Consider the following 22,738-nt stretch of genomic DNA (forward strand, 5'->3'; position numbering starts at 1 on the left):
TTCTGGTATTTTCAAATTACAGTGGTCATGCAAACTTCGGGAGTTAATTTGCACCATTATTTTTCACTCTCCTAACTTCGGATGTTTTCCAAGCGCTGTCCTTAATCAATCCTCTTTCTTTTCCTTACTAGAGTGCAGCACTGCCCCTGATGCTGTGATGATCTTACTGGCTGTGGTAGGCAGCATTGTGCTCCTAGGCATTATCCTCTTAGCAATTTGGAAACTGTTGGTCACTGTTCACGATAGGCGGGAGTTTGCCAGATTCCAAAGTGAGCGTTCCCGGGCAAGATATGAAATGGCAAGTATTGACATAGGGAACAATGGAAGAGCTGGAAAAGGGGTAAATGTTTAGAGATGGGAAGAAATGCTTAAGTATGCTGCAGAGTTGGGAGCAGAATAGTGACTTTTTTTGAGCCGGGGGGGGGTGGGGAAATCCTGCCTTGCTCTTGTCAGGAGTTATTCAAAAGGACTCCCACCCACCCCACTCTGCCTCAGAAAAAACAGGAAAATGTCTATGCCTGCTCCCTCCTGCCACCTTTTGATAATTTGATTGGTTTGTATATGGCACAAGTTTGAAATGTTTAAGAGTATTGTAAGGGGGAAATCGGACTTAACATATTTTAAACATTTTATTGTAATTCAGGATGATTCTCTTGTAGTGACCGCTCACTAGAAAATCTGGGCAAAGATCATGGCTGGTTTTGTTATTCTTCTGCTTTCTTCCTTTGTTTTTCACAGTTCTCTTATTCCTTCATATGTTAACAGCAACTATTAAGTTTCTACAGTTTCCTGTCTACCATTTATAGATCTTAGGCCAATATTCTCCTAGAATTGCTCTCTTTCATGTCCTTTATGGGAAAACTTCATATTAACAAATAAATCTAGATCATGGCTAAGATTGGGCAATGTTTTTAGTCTTCCAAGTCATGTTTAAGTCCACTACTCTCCATCATAAGAATGTAAGTGTAATTTAATTACCAAAGCCTTCTCTTCCATAGCTACATTGCCCAATAAAGATCCTTTCATTGTAAACTGGCCAGAGTCAGGTAGAACAGAGAGCTGCTGTATGTGAGTAGTTTCCCTACTGATATGGAAGGGCAGGATGTTTAAGATGTAAATAGACTATATGGGTCATTAGTCGTTTGCATAAAAACTCCAGGTGTATATAGACCACAGTGAGAAGCTAATCCAGTACACATAATCAAAATAAGCCACAGTGGCTTGCTTTAATCCCTGGTATGTCCTGGCTGCTATTTCCCTAATTACCTGTTGTGTCTTCTGAACCTTGGCAGCATGGCTTGTTTGAGGAAGGACCAACCCTCAACTCTTGTAATAAGCCACAATGGCTTGTTTGATCATGCAAACCAGCCCGCAGACATAATAGCATATGAAGAGGGGTCAATTGGACTACTTCAGTCCTATTCATTTTAGTGGGATTTAACAGTAACTCAGCTTCACTGGTTTGCAGGTATAGAGTTTAATATTACTGTGAAACCACTTTGTTTTAACAGTTTCCTCTTCTTTTTTTTTAGGCTTCCAATCCTCTTTACCGCAAGCCCATTTCTACACATAGCTTAGATTTCACATTCAATAAGATCAACAGGACCTCTAATGGTACAGTTGATTGACAGAATCCTCGAGGCTGGATGAGAGAATGGAATGCTTGATCACTGCTTGGCTTTTCAGCACTTCCCAAGTGGAAGACAGAATCCTCCACAGTGGAACAATACCTTAAAATGAGACTTGAACATCAGCAGAGGGCTTCTAAGTTGCACATTAAGGACCAATGGCCAGCCGCCCACGTGCTCTTCAGATCTCTCACCCAAAGCCACACTAAGGTTCTCAGAACCAATTCTCACTGGCCTAGAACTGTTTTGAAGCCTTGAAAGTGCCAGAACATTGAACAACGTGCCATATAGCAGCTTCAGCCATATCGCAGTAGGACACAATATGCAGGCCCAATTCATAGGGATATTGTGTCACTGACGGTTTTTAGAGGAAAAACTAGCATTGGAGAGGGTGGTGGAAGCGGTTTTTTTTTTTTTTTAAAGATCCAGGTGTTATAAGTCTTTAGAATAAATTTTTATATAAAAAAATAAAGCAATTGCATATATAGGGTGTGAGTATAATTTATTACTATTGGTTCAATGAGTATCCTTGGTTCCTTATGCAAGTGTATTATGAATGATCTGTTACCCAACTACAAGTTCCACAGAATCATTTTTTAGTAACTTTAAATACGAATTTAATATTTAGGAAGATGAGCAGGCTGATAGAAAAGCTAGACTGTTTTCAACAGAAGCATTATTTGCTCCTGAATAACGTTTAACATTTTTGTATTCCAATTTTTTCAGTTTACCCTCAAGACTTTTACAGGCCTAAACAAAAACATAAGACACAACACAACCCACTGTATATGAAAATAAAACTCCCCAATCAAATCCAGGCTTTGTTTACAGAGGGAGGAAGGGGTGTCATCTAATTGCCTGTCATGTTGGAATTTGTGAAATTTCTCTCTAAACCACATTAACCAGTTTACTCACAAAAATAAATTTGCCCAGCCATTATGGCATATGAGACATAATGGAAAAGCACCATCTGGCTACTAACAGAGAAAGGTTGCATAACTGATTATAGTAGTCTAAGTTACAAAATGCTGGACTTTTCTTGTACTATAAAATAATCTGGCTCCAGATTCACCTCAAAATGAAAGTGTAAAGCAGCCAAATTAAAGGGGAATTGGGAATCTGAGGGAGGAGGAGGAACTGGAGACAACTCCAAGCACTGTAGAGAGGACTGGACTCTTGGCATTTTTATCTTCTGAATGAAGTTGCTGGTAAGCACTTTGAGATGATAACGGAGAATCAGAGTAAACAGTCACTTCAGCTACAATGCACTTACCTGAAAGTAAGCCCCATGAATGGGATTCACTTCTGAGTAGACATGTCTAGGACTGTACTACTCACTCTGAAGTACACATAAGGGCCATCAGGTGAATCCAAAGTCTTATAGTACGCAGTAATTAGCATTTCAAATATAGCCAGTCGATTGTTGAGAATCTGTTACTGCTCCAGCTGACTTAGTACCTAGTTTTTAGAAAAAGTAATAATCTGACAGTTTGAATGTCTGAACTAGTACTGCAAACCAGGCAAGAACGACAAAATGAGTAGTTCATTATATTCCTTTTCATTGTTAAGCTACTACATTTGCTTGATGGAGAGAAACCTTCCCCATTTGGGATTACAATGCCCATCAGCTCCAGCCAGCATAGCTAATATGAGCTGTAGCCCAAACTATCTGGAGGGCACCAGGTTGGGGAAGGTTAATGTAGAGCCATGGTGGGTAACTTGTTGCCATCCAGAGGTTTGGCCTACAATTCCCATCAGCTCTAGGCAGCATAGCCAATGGTGACAGGCAGTGGGAACTGAAGCCAGACCTCTGGAAGGCCACAAGCTGCCGACTTCTGATGTAGAGGCTTGCTAAAGTAAACTATTTTAACTACAAAGATCACCTGATGACTACAAGTGCAAAGATACTGCAACTTCAGAGATGGATGTAGGTTAATCAACCTAGTAATTCAAACTTACTATTTCAGTCATTTTAGCAAAATAATTAAAGTACATTATTAAGAAATTCAAAGTGTATTGTAGATGAGGGGTTAGCACATTAGCCCCTTCACTTCCAGAATCTTTCTGTAATTAATTCATTGTCCTAAATAAGATTCATATATTATAATGCAAATGAGGCTTTTTAAAAAACTAAATTCTGACCTAGTTCCCATGGAACATGCAAAGACCGTTTGGACCAACAGCTGGAAGCATGCGTCAAGGAATGTAAACAGTTGGAGCAAAGAAGAGAAATTAACCCTGGACTCAGATTTCTTCACAGATAGGTGCCTGAATGAAACAGATTGTTCTTATGGCCGCTGCACAAAAACATGCCAATAGACGTATTCTAGACATACAAATAAAAACAGTTTTTTTAGGACCAATGACAAAAACTCCTGGAATATAAAATAAGAAGTAGGAAACAACAGCAAAAAAAGGAGAGGGAGGAATATAGGCTCTCTTATCAAAACTGAAAACCCCTATTCTTTTTGCTTTCTAATAAAAAAACACAAATGTAATTTTCTGTTCAAAGGATCCACTATCTCAGTCAAACAACTTGTTATGCTTAGGCAGCTTTAGATTCCTCCCAATCATGTCTCCACAGTCATTTTTCAATAGTATCTATTTTCTCATTGTGAATGTTAGTCCCTCCACACAGTATAGAGACATACGGACTACTAAAAGATATCCACACACGGCTCATAATTCTGATCAGAGCTGACACTAGAATCTAGCATCTTCGGGCAGCTGCTAGGGCCTGGGCAAAGTCCACTGCTAATGACTGCACTTCCCACTCCCCCCCCCCCAAATTATTATTTGCCTGGTACACTGCGCAGTGCCAGGCAGCTTGTTCTAGGCACCATTTCAATTTTCAACAATGCCCTGAGAAACTTAAAAAGAGGCTAGATCCACTTGGCAAGGCCAACAAACGGAGAAGGGGGCCACTAGCTGACGTTTTGCCCTCAAATCTCGAGCTGGTCCTGATCATGATCTGCAGGCAAAGCATGGAAAGGGAGGCGGGAGAAGTGCATGAGTGTGCAGTGGATTCCCAGTCGTCTAACCATAATTAGGAGAATATTGCATATATACCATGCTACTAATGCTAAAGTAACAAAAAGTCAGTCTTTTATACAGCAGGCAGGGGCTAGTATCCCAGCCCAATTTCTTACTAATTCCTAAAACATAAATACACTAATTGGTTTGCGCTCAACAAGTTACAGGGAAGACCAAACAGAAATAAGCAATAGTTCTGGAGTTCATTTTTTCAAAAATGCAAAGATTCACAGCACCCTCTGGTGGTCAAAGTTTGATACAATATTTGGCTTCGATGCAATTTTTCATTTTTAAGGCCAAGAGGAACTGTGGATTGTGTTGTCTCCCCATTAACATTGATGGAGCTGTGGCTTTTGAATGAGAAGGGGATTGTGCACATAACACATTCATGAAAGAGATACTGCTTGATGTCATATACTCTGAAAATTCTATCTAAATCTAGGATGTATGTTTCTAGGTTTTTTGGGTGTGCTTTTTTAAAATATATTTTTAGGGAAGAGTTTTTATTATAAGACTATGAGATATCATGGGAAGACATTCATTCCCCCCCCCCCCCACCGTACACAGGGCTCTTGGAAGCCATTCTGTGGGTAAAGACATCTTTGTGGAGAATTATGTTGCTATTATCACCAGATTACAAGACATTACTGACGACCAAGTGTCTGAATAGTCATTAATAAATGGATAAAACGAACTGCTGGGGAAATGAGAATTGAGAAAACTAACCCAACCTAGAATTTTGGTAGCAAGGTGATCTTGTACTTCCTAGTTTGGAACTAAAGCATCATTGAAATAAATGTTATTCAGCAGCAGCAATGCTTGGTTGCCTCAGTAATATCCTTAAATTTGGTGTAGGCAAAGCTTTCTAAACTCTTCAACATGTTTGTGGATTGGGAATACCCCTCAGACTAGGGTGGTGGACTGATTTAAATCTCCCAGGAAAAAAGACTATTTTCATTTCCCACTTCAAAAATGCAGATATTTCCTGAACAATCATGTTATAATAAGAAAGCCATTGTAGTTTGCAACCGTTGCACAAAAGTGTACGTATACACTCCAGCCTTTCCCAACCTGGTGCCCTGTAGGTGTAGTTTGCAACTGCAGCGCCCACCATTCCTGACCATTGGCCATGTTAGCTGCAGCTGATGGGAGTGTCAAAGGTTGGGGAAGCCTACATGCCATGCATAATTGAATCTACTATGAGACAAGAGATGGATTTTTGCTTGACTCATTCTCCGTTCAGATATTTGTATTTAGTCCTTCTCAATCTTTTAAAAAATCACATCGATACACATCTAATTCTGCATGCCTTCAATATTTTGCTGAGATTTTAACTTAATTTACTGCCTCTGATATTACGTTGCCTTTCCTTTCTCTTCCCATCTTCCTCTTCTTCACAAGCCTGTGCAATTAGATCGGAACCAGTTTTATATTCCTACACTGGGAGCATCCCCCAGTGGAGTTCCGCTTAGAACCCTGCAACTGACAATTTCTACCAATTCCCACCAGTGCCACCTCCCTCACTGGTTCAGTGGCTCTTCCAACCCTTCAGAGCAGATTTCCTGAGGGTATAAGGGACTGCAGGCAAAAGGCAGGAATTGGCAAAGATTGCCTCCTTCCTTGCTGAGCCAGTGGGAAAGCTCTGCTGGATTCAATGCCTCCAGCTGTTGGAAGCCCTTCCCTCCAGAGAAGGCTTTTCCTACATCTGGCACAAGGATTTGTCACTGCTAATTTTATGTTCTACCTTGTGATTTAAAGCTCAGGAATTATAATACAAATTATTATTATTATTATTATTATTATTATTAAACACATACAAGGATACTAATGAAGATCACTTATCTGAAAGCTAAGGCTTGAAATTAAAAACCCGCTTAAATAAAAATCCAATTTATGGAATCTGATTTTTAATTAAAACCATCTCAATTTTTCCACCCTCCTCAGAGGTGTGTGCACCTCCCCCCACTCCAGCTCACACCGTGCTCTTCCTCCAATTCTAGCCTTTTCTCAGTGGAGAAAAAAACTTCTACACCTGCACCAAGTTTCAGTAAACCTATGTCTGCACCATAATGAATAAAAGCTCTAGTTTGGTTTAAAACAAAGTTTCAATTTTGGTTTCAAAGTGCTGAAAAGGGGTGGGATGGGATTCAACTGAGAGAATGAAGAACGAAAGTACAAGCCCAGGGAGGGGGATAAATAAGGAGGGAGGGACATTCCTGATCTCTTAACTATGTTAAGAAGATCAAGAAACATCACATCTGTACTGAGCCTTCCATTTATGCTGCAAAGGTCGCTTAAGGTGACATTTGCAATATAAATGGAACTTGACATTCAAAGCAGAGCTTTTAAATAAGAGAATGTACAGATTTTCCCCTATTCCCAAGCAAATCCTTAAGCTAATTACTACTTTCAAATATAAAGTTTACTTTATTTTGTCAAAACAAATAGCATCTATTATAATAGGCAATTACTAGCAAAAGCAACAAGTTTTGTAACATGGCATGAGGTAGTAGGTCATTAAACAATGGAATGTATCATCTCCACCTACTGTCATCAAGGAATCCATTAGCTCACCTCCCACACCACACCCCGGATCTGCTCAGGATGACCCCTCATTCCTCCAAAACAGATTTGGGGGATCAGAGGGGGGCTGCAGTGAGAAGGGATAATTTGATCAGCCAGTGGTGTCCATTCAGCTACCTAAGGCACTCAGTTCCTTTACTAGCACAAGATTTTCAGTCGTTACCTAAAGTGCCCAAAGTTTGGATAGAGAAATTGCTCTATGGTAGAGGGCTTAGCTGTATCACGTTCTAACCCAGCTGAGAACATGTGCTAGAATTGCACATGCTGGGTGATCAGGATTTTTATGCCCCTCTGATTTCCAAAACCAATAGAATATTTTAAAATGCTCTTTGGAGTGCTTTCATTTTTATTTTTCAAGCATAGAATTCAAAGAACAGCTGAACAGGAAATCTGGCTGCTTGAATTCAGTGCCCAAAGTGTCACAATGACAATTCCCAAATGTCTCAGTGGCTGATTTCTTTTCACGTAGACAACCATTCATAAGGGGTGGGGGGTGGGACACTAAGAATTACCTTCTCAATCATTCCAGCTTCTAGGATTGGCTTGCTTAACGGGGAGCAATACTTGGATTAATTCTTTGCACTGACACCAATCCTCTGCAAATAACTTTCCCAAGCTAATTTCCTATAAGCTTCTGCTTCATCCAGGCGATTTGGTGAAGACAAGATGCCACGTCCTACAATGATGATATCTGAAAGTCTTTTACTGATAACTTCTTGAGGACTCAGGTACTTCTGCCCAAGGCGATCACCTACAACATACAAGAACAGTCATGCTGTACAAAGTTTTTGCTTGGCTTTCAGTACTTTTCTTTTTATAGAAATATGAAGGATTGTGGCAAATGTCAAGAAACGTTCTCCATACTAACACTGGGTACATCCATGCCTATAGTGCTAATGTGCTTGCACAGAAAAGAAGCACTCTCCAAAATGATATCTCCAAACAAAGTCAATAGGTAACAAAGCAGCAAAAGAGGTTCAATGTAGATAACAGTAAAGTGGTGCATACTGGGGCAAAAAAATCCTAACCACATAGTCCAGAGATCTGAACTAGTGGTGATCAGAACTGGGGCAGGGAGGTGCATTCACAGCAGTGAAAAAGGCAAATTTCACAGAGGCTGAAATAGAATTGCCACTACCAAATATCCTTACACAAATCTATGGTGTAGCCACATCTAGAAGGATTGTATATAGTCCTGTGTGGAGGTGAAAAAGATGCAAAAGAGAACCTTAAAAAGATCAGGACGTTACAGCAGTTTCCCTATGAGGAATGGCTAAGGCATTTGGAGCTTTTAAGTTGATAAAAAGGGACAACTAGGGAAGGACATGATGGAGCTTTATAGCAGAAGAAATATAGAGAATATAGCCTTTATAGAGAAAATGAAGAAAACTCATATAAACTTAGAAAAGGGTAATGGTATGAAACAAACAAAACAAAGGATTTCTTCATACAAGCAATTAATTTATAGAATTAAGACGGCCACTATCTTAGATGGCTCTTTAAAAAGGAACCAGAAAAAACTGTAAGTCTACTAGTCATGATGGATAAATGGAACATCTATGTTCAGAGGCAATATCCAACTCAATACCAATTGCTGGGGAACAACAGCAGAAGAGGACTACTGCCTTCATGCAAATACTTGTAGGTTTCCTGTTTGGCCATTGTCGGAAGCCAAATATTAGACTAGACTAAACTAGAAGGGCTCTTATCAGGTAGCGCAGGGAAATAACAGAAATTGCAGAGACCCCTCCTGCAGAGACCCCTGATCATGCCCATTTATGTAGCTTCATACTTTATTCTTTACTTCACACTTGATAGTTTGACTGCATGCATGGACACATACTTGATATTGTTTCCACAATTGTGTGTGTTACAAATTCTGAACTTGCCTACATCCACAGCAAGCAGATATTCCACAATCAAAACATCTATTTTCAAGTATGGCTTTCAATGAATGATGTAGCAAAATACTGGGAAGAGTATCAGGATCATTTAGGGGAAATATATTTGGCGTGTAATAACTCTCTTGCTTGGCTCCTTCTAATACTTATCTAACAATTAAGAGTTTTATCCTTGCATTAATTCACCATCTCCCCCAATTTCCTCACTGGAGGGAGAGGTGACCATCTGGATGGTGAGATTCTACAGCTATTTGGATGTGGGCTCTCCCACCTAAGGTGGGGAGAGAGAAGCAAGCTGTGTACAAATAAAAAGCTGATCTTTCTTAGAAGGGAATTTCAGGATTGGGATGTGAAGAAAACAATCTCAGCAGGAATGATTGGAGACTTTTCACCCTGGTCAGTATAAGAACTCAGAAAGTTTGATAGCTTGTCTCTCAATTGTATCAATTGTTCTAAAGCCCCCTGAAATATTTTGTGCTGTCAACTAAAGTGCTCTGTTTGTTAAAGTTCCAAACAGGTCACCTCCGCAGACATGCTCACCTCTAGCCAGCATTTGAACACCTGGAGTCAAGTGAAGAAATTCAGGTTTTTCAACAATTCTGGAACCAGAAATAAATCCCAGAACAAAATCGGAGTGTTCTTCAGCCATTTTAACCTATTAAAAGACAAAACCAAAAACACCACACACACAAGAACAGTAAGAAAATGCTTTACATATTGCTCATTCTAATCTGGAATAAAAAAATACTAAACAAGGATGCTATTGTACTAACACAAATGTAAAACCTCCAACATTCAAGATAAGAGGATAAAGAGGACGTTTGGAGGTCATATTGACGAGAATAATTTTTTTTTTTGCATGCTTCTATTCAGATGCCACTACCTCATGAGCAAGTGGACATGCCAGTCACAAACACATTTGTTCATATTCCTCCTCCTTTCCTTCACTCCAGATGCTTCAATTACCCCAGCCCCCTCCATTGCTGCCTACCTTTGGCTTTCATTTTTCATTCCTGTTAGCTTCCACTGCTTCTTCTCAAGCATGGGCTTCCCTGAGGTGTTGTTGCCTCTCCATTCTAAATGGATCCATTCTCACATAGTCAAGGAAGGCAATAGTCAATATATTCTTCCTGGCTATATCCAACTGAAGAGGAAGTGGCACTTTAAAAGCTCAAGGCATACTGCTTTTCAGCAGAGCTCATCCTTGCTCTTGGAAAGTGGGGGGGGGGGGGAGGAACCTTGCTGCTTTCAAGAATTGTAAAATATTTGTTCAACGTTATTGAGATGAAAGATCCAGCTTACCACAGCTTTCGTATAGTCACCAGTGGCCAGTGATCCTTCCGAGCTCATTTCTCCAATCAAGAGACACCCTCGGTGTAAAGGATGCCCTACTTCTTTCAGTCCCTTAACAACTCCCGGGCCAGGAACTGCATGGGCATTAATTATATCCGACCAGGATGCTATTTTGAAAACACCTCCTAAAAGGGAGAATAGACAAGTTACACACCGTTTTTATCAATCAGAAAGCTATCTAAAATACTGGCCGTGAAACCCTTTTCACATCTATGTTTGTTCTCTAGAAATATTGCCTAAGATCCAGACCTCCCCACCTAACAAGGCCATAAAATTAAAGTTACACCAATCTCATAATTCTTAGTATCTGTAGGCATGGACCAATCCATCAATTTCAGTTTCTCATTTTTCCAATCTTAACTTTATTCCATACTGGTCCTGTACCAGATTGCATTTTTTAAAGTCTGCATGAAACTTCATACGTTTTTGTGTGTGCACTTCTCCTAATATATGCAATTTTGATGTGCTCTTGCTATATACAAATATTTTTAGAGAAATTTCCCTTTTTAAAAAAGGTTATTTTCTAGTCAGTCAAGTACACACATCAACACTTAAAATTAAAAGGGCAATATCCATTTGTGGCCTTCCGCACTCTGCAAGTACCTCGTTCCGGTCCCCATCAGCCAGCCTCACTGGGCTCAGTACACAAGCAGCCTCTACCACTTGTGTGATATAATATAGTGCTTCTGGTAGCAAGCCTGTAAATGGCCAGAAACACTTGTTGCTGGAAGAGGCAGGGCTCCAAGGACCTCCCCTTATCCAGAAATGAGCATTTTAGCTCGTTTTGGGGCTTGTCCCTAGAAGCATTCAAATCACGTCATGAAGGTCGTAGGGGCTGTTTGCAGACCAGTGCTGGCCATGCATGAAAGGCCCCAATTGGATACTGCCCAGATTATCCAAGAATTTATTTAGCCCTGTACAAAAATGCATCAAGTTATAGATTGGAAAGGGGAGGGAGTTGGCAAGCGCGAAATTCACCTTCATACTGATGCTTCACGGTATTTCCAATGTCTGCAAACTTGCGGTCTTCAAAAATCAAGAATTCATGCTGGTCTGCCAGCACTCTCAACTCTTTTATTACTTCTTGGGTGAAATCATCCAGAATGTCAATGTGAGTTTTCAAGATGCAGATGGAAGGACCCAGAGTGGCAGCTAGCTGGAGTAATTCTTTGGAGGTGGTCACATCAGCAGAGAGGCACAAGTTAGATTGCTTTTTCTCCATGAGCCTGAGAAGTCGGGCAGCAAGGGGATGAGTGCCTGGCAGCTCAGCCCGAGCAGCAAAACTCATTTCTTTGCACATTCTTTTCATGGGAACAGTGCCATTTTGCTCAGGAGGTTTAATAATATTCTCCTGAATGAATTTTTTCACCCTTATCACCATCTCAGGAGCAACTTTTTTCTGCTGCTCAAGGAACTCGAGCATTTGAGACAAGGTACAGATGGAGTGCAGGCGAATCCCATGCTTTTCCAGTGTGGCTTTCCCTCCTTGCTCTCTGTCCAACAGGACTATGGCATCAGTAACCTTCAACCCCTCTTTCCGAAGGACCTCTGCTGTCTCCAGGACACTTGAACCACTGGTAACCACATCTTCGATGATCAGACAAATTTCTCCTGAATTTATTGTGCCCTCCACAAGGCGTTTGGTACCTTTAAAAGAAATAACAACACTTTACACTAAACCACCTTTACAAGAAAGCGTTGGATCAGGTAAAAAGAATATTGCTGTTATTAAAAAAGAAACGGGCAATACATCAATTATTAATAAATAACTCCAGTCTGAAACATGTTTATCACTGAAGTGCCTAGATCACAGATTAATTACATCAAAATACTAGCTTTCAAGATTGCTAAAAGCAATAAACAAATATACATATATAGCCCTTTGAAAGTTGCAAGACATGATTATTACAAACCTATTTACTTTCAGGAATAATAATTGCTTATACATCAATATTTACAATACAGATGAAGTTTGACACTTGTTACCATGATCTTTGGCTTCCTTTCTCCGTATAAGCATTGGGATCTGGTTGTTTGAGCAGATTATTGTAGCTAATGGCAATGCTGTATACGGAACACCACACACAGAATCGTACTTGAGTGCAGCATCCTTTGCAGTTTGAAAAAGGAAATCTGCTACCTGAAAAAAATTAAATTAAGAAGTTATTTTACTAACACAGCAAAATAACACATCTGGAAACAAAGGATCTGCCAGACAGTGAGAGCAAGGAAGTTTCCAGATCACATGGCTGGAAGTTTCCATTTCAGAATCAGAGTCCTTTTTGCCAACATTTTGTTACTTCACAGTGCACAAGTAATTCTATCCTCTTGCTTGCATTTAGGCAGCACAGTAACAAGAACTGCTGGGAACTGTAGGACATTTCCCCCATCTAAACATGCATAGGATTGCACCCTAAACTGTTAAACTTTTAAAGGACAAGACTATTTGCTAGACACAGACCATCAGGACCTCCTTCCCCTTTCTGGACTTTGCAATACTGCTCTGAAGACTCAAAAAACAAAAAGTACAACAGAAATGTTAAGCTATGACACTGAGCTCTGAGAAGAGTAAACTTTACAACAGCCTTCCCCAACATGGTATTCCTCGGATGTTTTGAACTTCAATTCCCCCCAGCCTAAGCTAGCATGGCCAAAGGTCAAGAATGCTGGGAGCTGTAGTCCAGAACAGCTGAACGGCACCGGGCTGCTTTACAACAATCCTGGGGCAGGTCAAGATTATGACACATAGCCTTAAGCCATCAATATCTCCCTCCCTCACCTATCAGGAGCCGCGGCCAGTTCTAAGCGGCGTCAATGCCCGCCCCTCGGTTTAGTTTCGCGAATACTATTGGCTGCCGATCCTACCCGCATCGACAGCTCCGCCTTTCTCCTCAACACCTGCCCTTTCCTCCAACCGTCCCGCCCCCGCCCTCTTTCCAACGACCTCGTCCCGTGACTAGCAGTTACCTCGTTCATCAGAACCGGGTGCGACACGATGACGCGCAAGTCGACATAAACCGGGGAGACAAGGCCGCTCTTGAGCACGAACTCCCCGAAGCGCAGAGCTTGAACGCCGTGCAGATCGGATGCCAACCGCTCCATCGCGTGCGCGCTTCCCTCGTGGCGCGCGAGCAAGAGAGAACAGCGCCTGCGCCGAGGAGTTGGTCGCTGAACAATGACGTCACCAAAAAGCGCTTCTTGCAGACTATGGCATGCAAAGCAACACACACACACACACATTTGCAGGTGCCTCTCTCCCCCCCCCGTGGGGGTGCCTCTCTCCCTCCCCTCCAGCCTCCCCCTCTAGTAGAGCCACAGCCACCTTTCCAACTGCATCGCCCGCCCCCGCCCCCTTTGCTCCAGGCGCAGCTTCTCTTGCCAAAGCCCCAGCGCGCACTGGGGAAAGAGAGAGAGAGTTGCTGGGGTGGCAGCAGCGGCTTGGGCGCTTGCGGGGACAAGTTGTGGAAAACGTGTAAAAGTGAGGGGCTGGGCCCGGCTGCAGGGGGAGGGCAGGAAGGGGCGAGCGAAAAGTCTTACCTGCACTTGGGGCTGCTTTGCTTGACTTTCCAAGTATAGCGGAATGTGTGTGTTTGGGATGGAGGCTTGTGGTGCGCATGCGCCATCAAAGTGATCCGGGATCTCCCGCGCGCTCTCCCCTTTGCTTTGATTATTGATTTTTCCTATTTCTAACCGAGGGGCAGGCAGCCCACAAAACCTGGACCGGAATTTAGCCACCATCTGCCCCCTCTCTGGCAGTGGAAAGCGGGGGTGAGGGGGGGGGGAAGAAGAAGAAAATAAGTAGTAGTTAGGGAGCGGGGGCGGGGAAGAGAGAGAGGAAGAAAAAGGCACGGAATGGACTCTGTTCTAAGTAGGCAGAGAACTCTGGCTAAGGAGAGATGCCTGCAAAACCCGGAATTGGATATAAATACCCTGGCAACCTTATTATTGTGGTTGGTGCCCTACGCCTGGCTAAGTGCAATTTCTCCCCTTTCCAGTCGTCCTCCTTTTTTCACTCTGCTTCTGTCCCTTTTCAAGATGAAATCTAGGTACACTTTTGCCATCCTTGTTTCCTAGCCACAGACTTTAGTAGGTGTCCATATAGCAGGAGATAAACGTTCAGCAGGGCATCTGCAGACAAGCTGCTTTCTTTCAAACATTTATTATTATTATTATTATTATTAGTAGTAGTAGTAGTAGTAGTAGTAGTACATTTTATTAGAAAGTTTACATATTTTGATGGACTACTTGTTATGAGTTAGCAAAGAGCTTAGTATCAAGAATCCTATTCTTGTATTTCTGAATTTAATGTATATCTTGGGAAAGTGACATATGGATTACATATTGGAATGTAATCTAGCAAAGGGAGAATAGGATGTTTTCAGAGGACTTTTGAAATGTATAAAAGATTGCCAGGTATTGAGAGATGGCAGAGAGAGCCTGGATTTTGGTTCACTGGACTATCTCTCTCCGACACGTGTCGCTCTGAATAAAACCATTGTGTCTGAACCTGCCTGCCTGGATAAATCTTCCTTTAAGCCCTGGTCATTTCCGTGACAATTTCTCTGTACAACACATACTGAAAACAATGCTCTAACCTAACCTCAGTGATATGGTAGTTTTCTCCATGCAGTGATTATTTACTTATTTATTGTATAGAGTTCAGTTCTGCCGCCTCCCATCTGCCACGTGAAATGGGATACACAGCACCATCAGATTTACTGGCACAATGAGAACTAGGGCACTGTCTGCAGTAAAAAAATTAATCTGTTGAAGCATCTTCTTTTGGCCCTACGTCTTATACAGGTATTTTTAGAAGTGAGCAATCTGGCCTACCTAAACTCAGCTTTCTTACGCTGGAACCAGGATGTCACAACTTCGTCATGTAGCAAAATTTAAATTCGTTAGAACCAAGATTGTGAATATCAACAATTGCAGAACATGTATTTGCCCAAATATAGTACGGCTGCAGCACTCTCATTTCTCATAGTGCAAGGTTCACATTATTGTCATTAAGCATGTGCCCCAGAAATCACAAGAAACCGTAGCCTTTGGAGGAGAAAATAATCTATATGGCTGGGACTTATATTTTAAAACTAATAGCATTGTATACTCTCAATGTGTAGCAAGTTGTTTTAAAGTTAATTTGTCGTAATATAATTACGACAGGGAATGCATAAATAAGCAATATGGTATTTATGTGCCATTCTGGAATTTATAACAATGCAATGAAAGACATATTCATTGTGTTTCTTGAATATGCACCACATAGCCAAGTCCTGTACATGTTTACTCAGAAGTAAGTCCCACCATATTCAAGAGGATTTACTCCTAAGGAAGTGTAAATAGGATTGCAGCTTAATTCACTCCAGGGTGGTACAGGTCAAACTAAAGGCTTCTGTTTACTGAATTTATTATATCCGGCTTAATTTTATCAGAGCTTTTATATTTTAAAACAACAACAAAAGGCCCAGCACACAATCTTTTGTATATTGTATTTATAAGGAAGGCAGTCACCTCAAATGTAGATTTTACATCAGTAGGTGACATATTCTGCCAAAGAATAAGAACATGTTAAGAGCAGGAAATCACTTTACAACATTACACATGAAGGGTCAGAAGTATAAATAAAATATTTACAAAATGTATCTTTAGAAAACACATATGAATATAAAATGAAATCAACAATAAAATGAGATAATAACACTTAAGGCAGACCAGCAAAAGACTGAAAATCTTTAAGGCTTTGGAATTCGTTTGCACCTTAAAAAATGTGAGGCTCTTAGAATCGTGGAATTCTAATGTTGGAAGGAACCTTGGAGGTTGTCTGGTCCAACCCCCTGCTCAGTACAGGAATCCTGCAACTACAAGCATCCTTGACAAGTGGCTGTGCAGCCACTGTTTAAACATCTCCAGCAATGAGCCCCCTCTTGATAATCTAGTCCCCATCACCACCACTAATCACATAATAATTGCAAGTATTTTAACCGCACAGTCCTGTACATGTTTACTCAGAAGTAAGTCCCATTGAGTTCAAGGAGACTTGCTTATGAGTTAGGATGCAAACAGTGCCATCATACATTTCTACTCAGAAGTCAACCCCTTTGCATTCAATGGGACCTACTCCCAGGTAAGTTTCCATAGGACTGCAGCCTAAAAGGTGTATTTGTAGTTGTCTGCTCTGTCCTTTGCATGTCAGACCTTATTTTCAGTAGAAGAATTACAGTGGAGTAACCTGTGAGAAAAAGCAAACAGAACAGTTTGCTAGAAAGAGAAGTAAAAGCACCAGCACTGAAAAATAGGGCATGAAGACAAGATATGGCTTAAAATGCTTGTTTCTACCAGCTTCAAAGTATAAACCCACAAATGACAGAATCCTGACATCAAGTTAACAGTCACCAGTAAAATTATTCCAGAATAGCGATTTGATATTTGACGGCAAATGTATGAAAGGGATAATATATTATTTCCTTAGGAAAGCACCATTTCCTGATGAATCATAAACAATCAGAATGGGCGATAAACCAGATCCCATCTATAAATGGATGGGGGAAAAAGGCTGTCCATGAAATGGCACTCAAAAATCAGATTACGTATAGAAATTCCTAATTACAAACCAGTTGCCCCAAACAAGTGCTAGTCACACTTTGTTACTTGCAACTCGTGGTCCCAAATGGAACATGCATCTGCATCAGACACATCTCACAAATTCAGTGAGGGCCACGCAAACATTGAAATGTGCAGCCAGTCTTAAGTTTCTTCATTAAGGGCACATCCTATGCATGTTTAGACAGAAAAAAGTTCTACAACTCCCAGCATTACCCAGTCAACATGATTGGCTGAGGAATGCTGAGAATTCTAGGACTTATTTCTGTCTAAAAATGCATAGGACTGTGCCCTAAAAATATTAACACAAAAAACAGTATTTCAGGCATTTTCATACGAGGCTCAAATTACTCTTTCATGTTATCAAATGATCACTGTTAATGCAGAAGAGAAGCATTTGTAATGCAAATGAATATTCTGGACAGTGTAGGTTTTACATTCACATTGCAAAGCCCTTTGACGCAAAAACAGCTTTGTGCCTGAGAAAACACCTTCAGACTTAGGTTTATTCCATGGCAAAACAGCAGCGATGTACCCAATGGTTGTCTCAAATTCTATCCATTTGCTTGCAGTAGAGATTCAAATATTTGTTTCCCCTGGTCATTATTTTATAGTAATACAGTGTACCAAAGAAATTTATTTTGTAGAAATACCTCAATGAGAGTTAGCCTAGAATACATTTTGCATTTCTTAAGGATCACAAAGAAAGGACCAAAAACAGGTGCACAAAGGTTGATTAACTCTTCCTTGTATACATCGGACAGAGTGAAATGTAAGAAGGCTTTCACAGCTAAAAGGAGCAAGTTAATATGACAAAGATCCATCTCTCTTTTATCATATGATATTTAAAAGTTGTAATGATTTACTTACATTGATCTCAGTCCAGCTAAAGTGATCCAAGACATGCTGTGCGACCACATCAAAGCTTATTCTGTATTCTTCATTTCAAAGGCTATACATTTGAGTTTACTCCTCAGTAAATATGCATAGGATTTCAGCTTAGGTCTCATTAAAAGCAATAGGATTTAAGTTGCATTTCAGTGGAGTTCAGTCACAACTAACTTTACTTGGATCTTGGCCATTGTTTTTCCCTGAGCCCCCATGTCTGGCCTCTGCATGATTGTCGGTGCCTTGAGGAAATTGTGACAACTAAAAGCAACCTAAGGATTTGATCCTATCCTATCCTTACTATAACGTCAGTGGTTTATATGATCCTTGCCATGATATTCAAAAGCTTGACACAAGTTTCTTGAGTAAAATAATAGGTAACGGGGAAAACATTGCTCATTGAGAAGTTTAAAGGAAAGGACTTCGGTTTCTTTTCCTAAGGAGAGACACCCTGCTTTGTTAAACCGTATTTTCTAGCCAAATAATCTGAAATAAATTCTCTTTCCTATACCTGCTCCTTTATTGATTACTTCTTGTCTGGTAAGGAAAGAAACAAACTTCCAATAATGTGTTCGTCATTTTTGCCTTTCCCACAGTACTAAAAGCATTTACAGCTCCTGATCTGGCAATACAAGTTCAATGGGGAAAAGGGGGTGGGGAAAATAGTTTTAAAAAACAGGGAAACGAAAACATGTATTAATTTGAGTCAGGATGATTACTGTTTAAACGTTACTTGGGGCTTATAAAAGCTGTGGCTTCTATTGGCTACAGAAGGAAAGAGGGTGCAAAGTAAAAACAAGAAGAGAGAAAGCCTACAAGAAGCACTGGGAATATGTAACTTTTGCAATGAAGTAAAATGCCCAGTTCAACCATAACAATCTCTGCTCTTCATTTCCTGCTTTTGTAAAGAACAATTCCTCGTGACATCTGAACTAAGAAACTTTGGTTAAGGCTGTCTACAAGCCAAGATATCAAACCAGGAGCCTGGTGCAATAAGCCATGGGTTATTGACTGGGATTGTTAAATCTGAAACAGGCCATTGAACACATTCTGCACAATAAACTACAGGTTTCCAGTACCCCTTGGGGGCTTCCTCTTTTGTTGGTATAAATGACCACAGACCCACAGAAACGGTAGCTCAGTAGTAGAGGACATACTTTGCATGCAGAAGGTTCTGTTGTTTTCAACGGATAATCTGCCAAACTCACCAAAAATGTGGTAATAAACCTAAATCGAGTGATAAAACAGTGCTCTCTGCTGGCATTACCAATGTAACACATGGGAGGGAACCAGTCATGGGGCGGGTGTGTGTATTTTGCCCATCGTTAAAGTGTGAAGACTCCAAAAGAGAGAGCCTTGGTAAGGCTATGGGATTTTTTGCTAGAGAAGTCCTCAGTATAAGGCAGCTTTCTATATTCTCAAAGGTGCCATCCTATGCATGTTTAGACAGAAAAAGACCTACAACTCCCAGCATGCCTCTCTGTTGTTTCCTTTCTTGACTTTCTATTCAAGTCTTAGTTATAATGCAGCCTCAGATAAAAGTGCTTGCTGTCTGTAATAGCAAACATCCTTCCTGTGCTTCACCCAGCAGGATTTTATTATGGAAAAAAGACTGTGTAGGTAGTATGTCAGAGCGCTTATGGTAGGTGCTTACAACACAAGTGGTTATAGGATGTGCTAGCGACTTGTGCATTGATACCTTGTGCCCCAACAAGTGGATCCCAAATGACCAGGCAAAGTGGGAGATCTCTCTCTCTCTCTCTCTCTCTCTCTCCCCCCATGTAGGAAGAAGATACCACCATGTCCCTGCAAGGTACTAGGTCTATCACCACATAGCAGGTTTTATAGAACTGTAGTTGTTGAGGAAGAGGGGGGAAATAGGCATGACGAACAGTCGACTGATTCAACTTCTTTGTACAAAAGTACCCTTGGTGTAAAACCGCTGGACTAGTTCCAACAATGACAATACAATATTAATTTAATTTGGAATTATTCTTCCAAAGCCACTTAAAATTGTTCAATGATTTATAGGAAACTATTATGCTGCTAAGTGTTTAGTTAATGAGAATGAACTATTGCAATTTTAATATTAATAATCCTTTTGAGTTATTCCACACCAGACTTTAGGATTGAATGAAAATACCAGCATAGATATTTGGACAATGGGGCTATGGAGATAGATGCATATGTACAAATGTAAACTACCAGTCTTACAGACCAATTTTGAAGCCATAAGCAGAAGAATGGATCCACTATGTTTACCACACTTCGGCCAACTTTGGATTGATTTCACAACTGAGCAATGTTTAAAACTGAAAAGGAATGAGATCCTTTTCATGTTACAGGCTATATGAGAATTCAACAAATATCCTGCAATAGGAAAAATCTTGGACATCTAGTTTACAGACACAGCAATTATTTTAACATAGCCTTTTCTCAACGCACAGGTTTTGCAAAAGATTTCTGTACAAGAGATATAAAAAATTAGTAGAAAATTGTCCCATTGTGCTTCATCAAAACATTTTTTGTTCCAGTGGATTTACCATCTCAGCAGTAGCATATTACTACTTTATGGTAATGTTGACTGTTAACTTTCAAAGACAGGATCCCGTAGAATACAGAGAGGACTTATTGGCAAAGGTATATCTTGATGTTGATACAGTATACTTAAGTCATATCGCTGACAAACTTGAATTTATGATAGCCCAAGGGCTATCCTCCGGCAAGGTTAATTCTGACTGTAGATGAGTGAAGTCTGTCTTGTAAGATAGATCTGCCCTTTGTTAGGACTTGAACAACAATTTCTGAAAAATCTGAAATCTATCCATCCAGTCTGTTTTTCAAGGAACGCTGATTGCAAGAGGGTCAGACTAATTTCTTTCCAATACATAATTTAAATTTTAATAAGATCAGCAAGGCTGTCCAGGTCTTTTAAAAGGCTGCCTTTCAAAAGCAAGGCAACAGTGTTTTGGTTCCCGTTCTCAACCGATGTACTTTTTAACATTCATCTGTATTTAACATGACCACAGCATTACAAGAATAAGCCACCCAAGAAGTTGCATATGCAACATCTGAAAGCACTGAATTCTAACTAGTTGGATAATGCAATGGCTGGAACAGCACATACACATTCTTGGACATCACATCAAATATAATACTTTATACAGAGAGAGAGAGAGAGAAAGAGAGATTGTCTGCTTTCTCTCTTCATACCCTATAGCTCTTCAGTGTCAAAGTCAAAGTAGTTATATTGCATTACGTTCCTAGGTTCATCCTGCTCATTATGAAGCTCTTAACATTGGGAACTGGGCGCACATCAAACTGGTGTTTGCGGCGCTCAATGAAGCTGGCTAGGCGTGAGGTATCCAGCGGGATTTTGGAATAGCTGCCATTGTGAAACTGTAGCCAAGGATGCTGCAAGCAAGTGGCTGCTGTCGGTCTCCTCCGGAAGTCTTCCTGAAGGATTACAGTGATGAAGTCTCTTGCAGCATGGCTCACATCACAGAAATACTCACTCGGGAAGCTGAAATCCACTCGGCACACATTGATACAAGTCTCTTCTCTACTTTCATCCAGAAAGGGAGATACACCACTTAACATGACATAGGTGAGCACTCCTAGACTCCAGATATCGGTGCCCAGGGAAACAGGAGCACCTTGGAGAACTTCTGGAGCAGCAAATTCAGGATTTCCAAGGAGGTGATGAATATGGTAATGGCCTGTGATTTGAACAGCATCTTCTAGGTCTATTAACTTAACGCGAGGCACTGGGATCCGCAAGTCAATGAGCAAATTTTCTGGCTGTGGAAAGTAAAACAAAAAAGTTCCATTGTCCATAATTTTTGCAAAAAAACCCAGTTTAAGCCAACATTGATCCAGTTTTTCGTGACTACCTGTTCATTAAGGAAAAATATACATAGACTTGTATTTCAACAATGTCATGTGAAAGGACAATGAATCAGGCAGGGTTGGGGTTTTAGTGGCAATACATTGAAGATGTTTGTGAAATATACTATGTTATTTACAAGAAATTAACAAACTATGAATTAGAAAAGTGACCTTATGCCACTGAATTCCCCAAATTTTTTGAAATTAATTTAGTACTTCCTGTAACTCCGTTTATGAGTCATAAATACTGCAATAATGAAGTCATATTTAATCTATAGCTACCTAATCTCTAAATATAAAGCGGAAAGTACGTGTGTGTCACAAATGTCCCAAAACGTTTACCCACTTCCACATATGGTACTGCCTTAATGCTGTTCACCCAGACAGGTCTTCATGTACATGGATCAGAAAAAATCTAAAAACATGAATTTGGGGTTTTAAAGTATTTTTAAAGAATTTAATAATAATAAAAATATCTAGGTTTATGCCTACAATTCCCATGGGTTGAGGCAGTCCCAGCAGGACTTGGCCAGAGTTGTGTGTGTCCACTGACAGCTGCTTACTTCCCCTCCTTGCCGATGCTACTCCTTGATGCTGTGTCAAGGAACAGGAGCAGCCACGAGTGGAGGAAAGCGCTGGGAGGTGTAGAACTGGCATCACTATCTCTCAGTCCTAACTTGTCCCCCACTAACTGACTCTCCCCAACTGCCTCTAACTCTGCCCACCATTCCATTCTAGCCTTAGCTGTCAGTCATTCCTCCATTCACTCTTCTGTTTCCGTAGCCATGGGTGGGAGGGAAGATTTATCAGGCTGTGGCAGCCATCATCTGGAAGTGGCTCGCCATGCTGGGCCTGAAGAGA

The 22,738-nt window shown here is 40.7% G+C and overlaps 3 protein-coding genes across 3 annotated transcripts in view; 1 reads left to right on the forward strand and 2 right to left on the reverse strand.

The window, feature by feature from the left end:
• Window positions 1-2,115, forward strand: part of ITGB5 (integrin subunit beta 5) — an 85,414-nt gene extending 83,299 nt beyond the window's left edge. Inside the window, exons 14-15 of the mRNA XM_063116662.1 lie at window positions 132-298; window positions 1,533-2,115. Coding sequence (XP_062972732.1) covers window positions 132-298; window positions 1,533-1,628 — 263 coding nt within the window. The 3' untranslated portion in view covers window positions 1,629-2,115. The remainder of the gene's footprint in view (window positions 1-131; window positions 299-1,532) is intronic.
• A 5,457-nt stretch (window positions 2,116-7,572) lies between these two features.
• On the reverse strand, window positions 7,573-13,621 carry UMPS (uridine monophosphate synthetase). The gene is made up of 6 exons (XM_063116663.1): window positions 13,466-13,621; window positions 12,485-12,638; window positions 11,477-12,145; window positions 10,448-10,623; window positions 9,686-9,800; window positions 7,573-7,995 (listed from the first exon to the last, which is right to left on the reverse strand). The coding sequence occupies exons 1-6, from the start codon at window positions 13,598-13,600 to the stop codon at window positions 7,814-7,816; spliced, it is 1,431 nt and encodes a 476-aa protein (XP_062972733.1). The 5' UTR covers window positions 13,601-13,621; the 3' UTR covers window positions 7,573-7,813.
• Window positions 13,622-15,975: 2,354 nt separating this feature from the next.
• The window catches only part of KALRN (kalirin RhoGEF kinase), a 559,448-nt gene continuing 552,685 nt past the window's right edge, over window positions 15,976-22,738 (reverse strand). Inside the window, exon 58 of the mRNA XM_063116666.1 lies at window positions 15,976-21,790. Coding sequence (XP_062972736.1) covers window positions 21,245-21,790 — 546 coding nt within the window. The 3' untranslated portion in view covers window positions 15,976-21,244. The remainder of the gene's footprint in view (window positions 21,791-22,738) is intronic.

This window comes from Elgaria multicarinata, chromosome 2, assembly GCF_023053635.1.
Source record: "Elgaria multicarinata webbii isolate HBS135686 ecotype San Diego chromosome 2, rElgMul1.1.pri, whole genome shotgun sequence".
Taxonomy (NCBI): domain Eukaryota; kingdom Metazoa; phylum Chordata; class Lepidosauria; order Squamata; family Anguidae; genus Elgaria; species Elgaria multicarinata.

Coding starts and splice junctions, on each gene's coding strand:
- UMPS (XM_063116663.1), bottom strand. CDS start 13,600: ATGGAGCGGTTGGCATCCGATCTGCACGGCGTTCAAGCTCTGCGCTTC. Junction 12,146..12,484: donor AAAGGAAGCCAAAGATCATG/GTAACAAGTGTC, acceptor TTTCTTTTAAAG/GTACCAAACGCCTTGTGGAG. Junction 9,801..10,447: donor GTGACTATACGAAAGCTGTG/GTAAGCTGGATC, acceptor GTCTTTTAATAG/GTTAAAATGGCTGAAGAACA.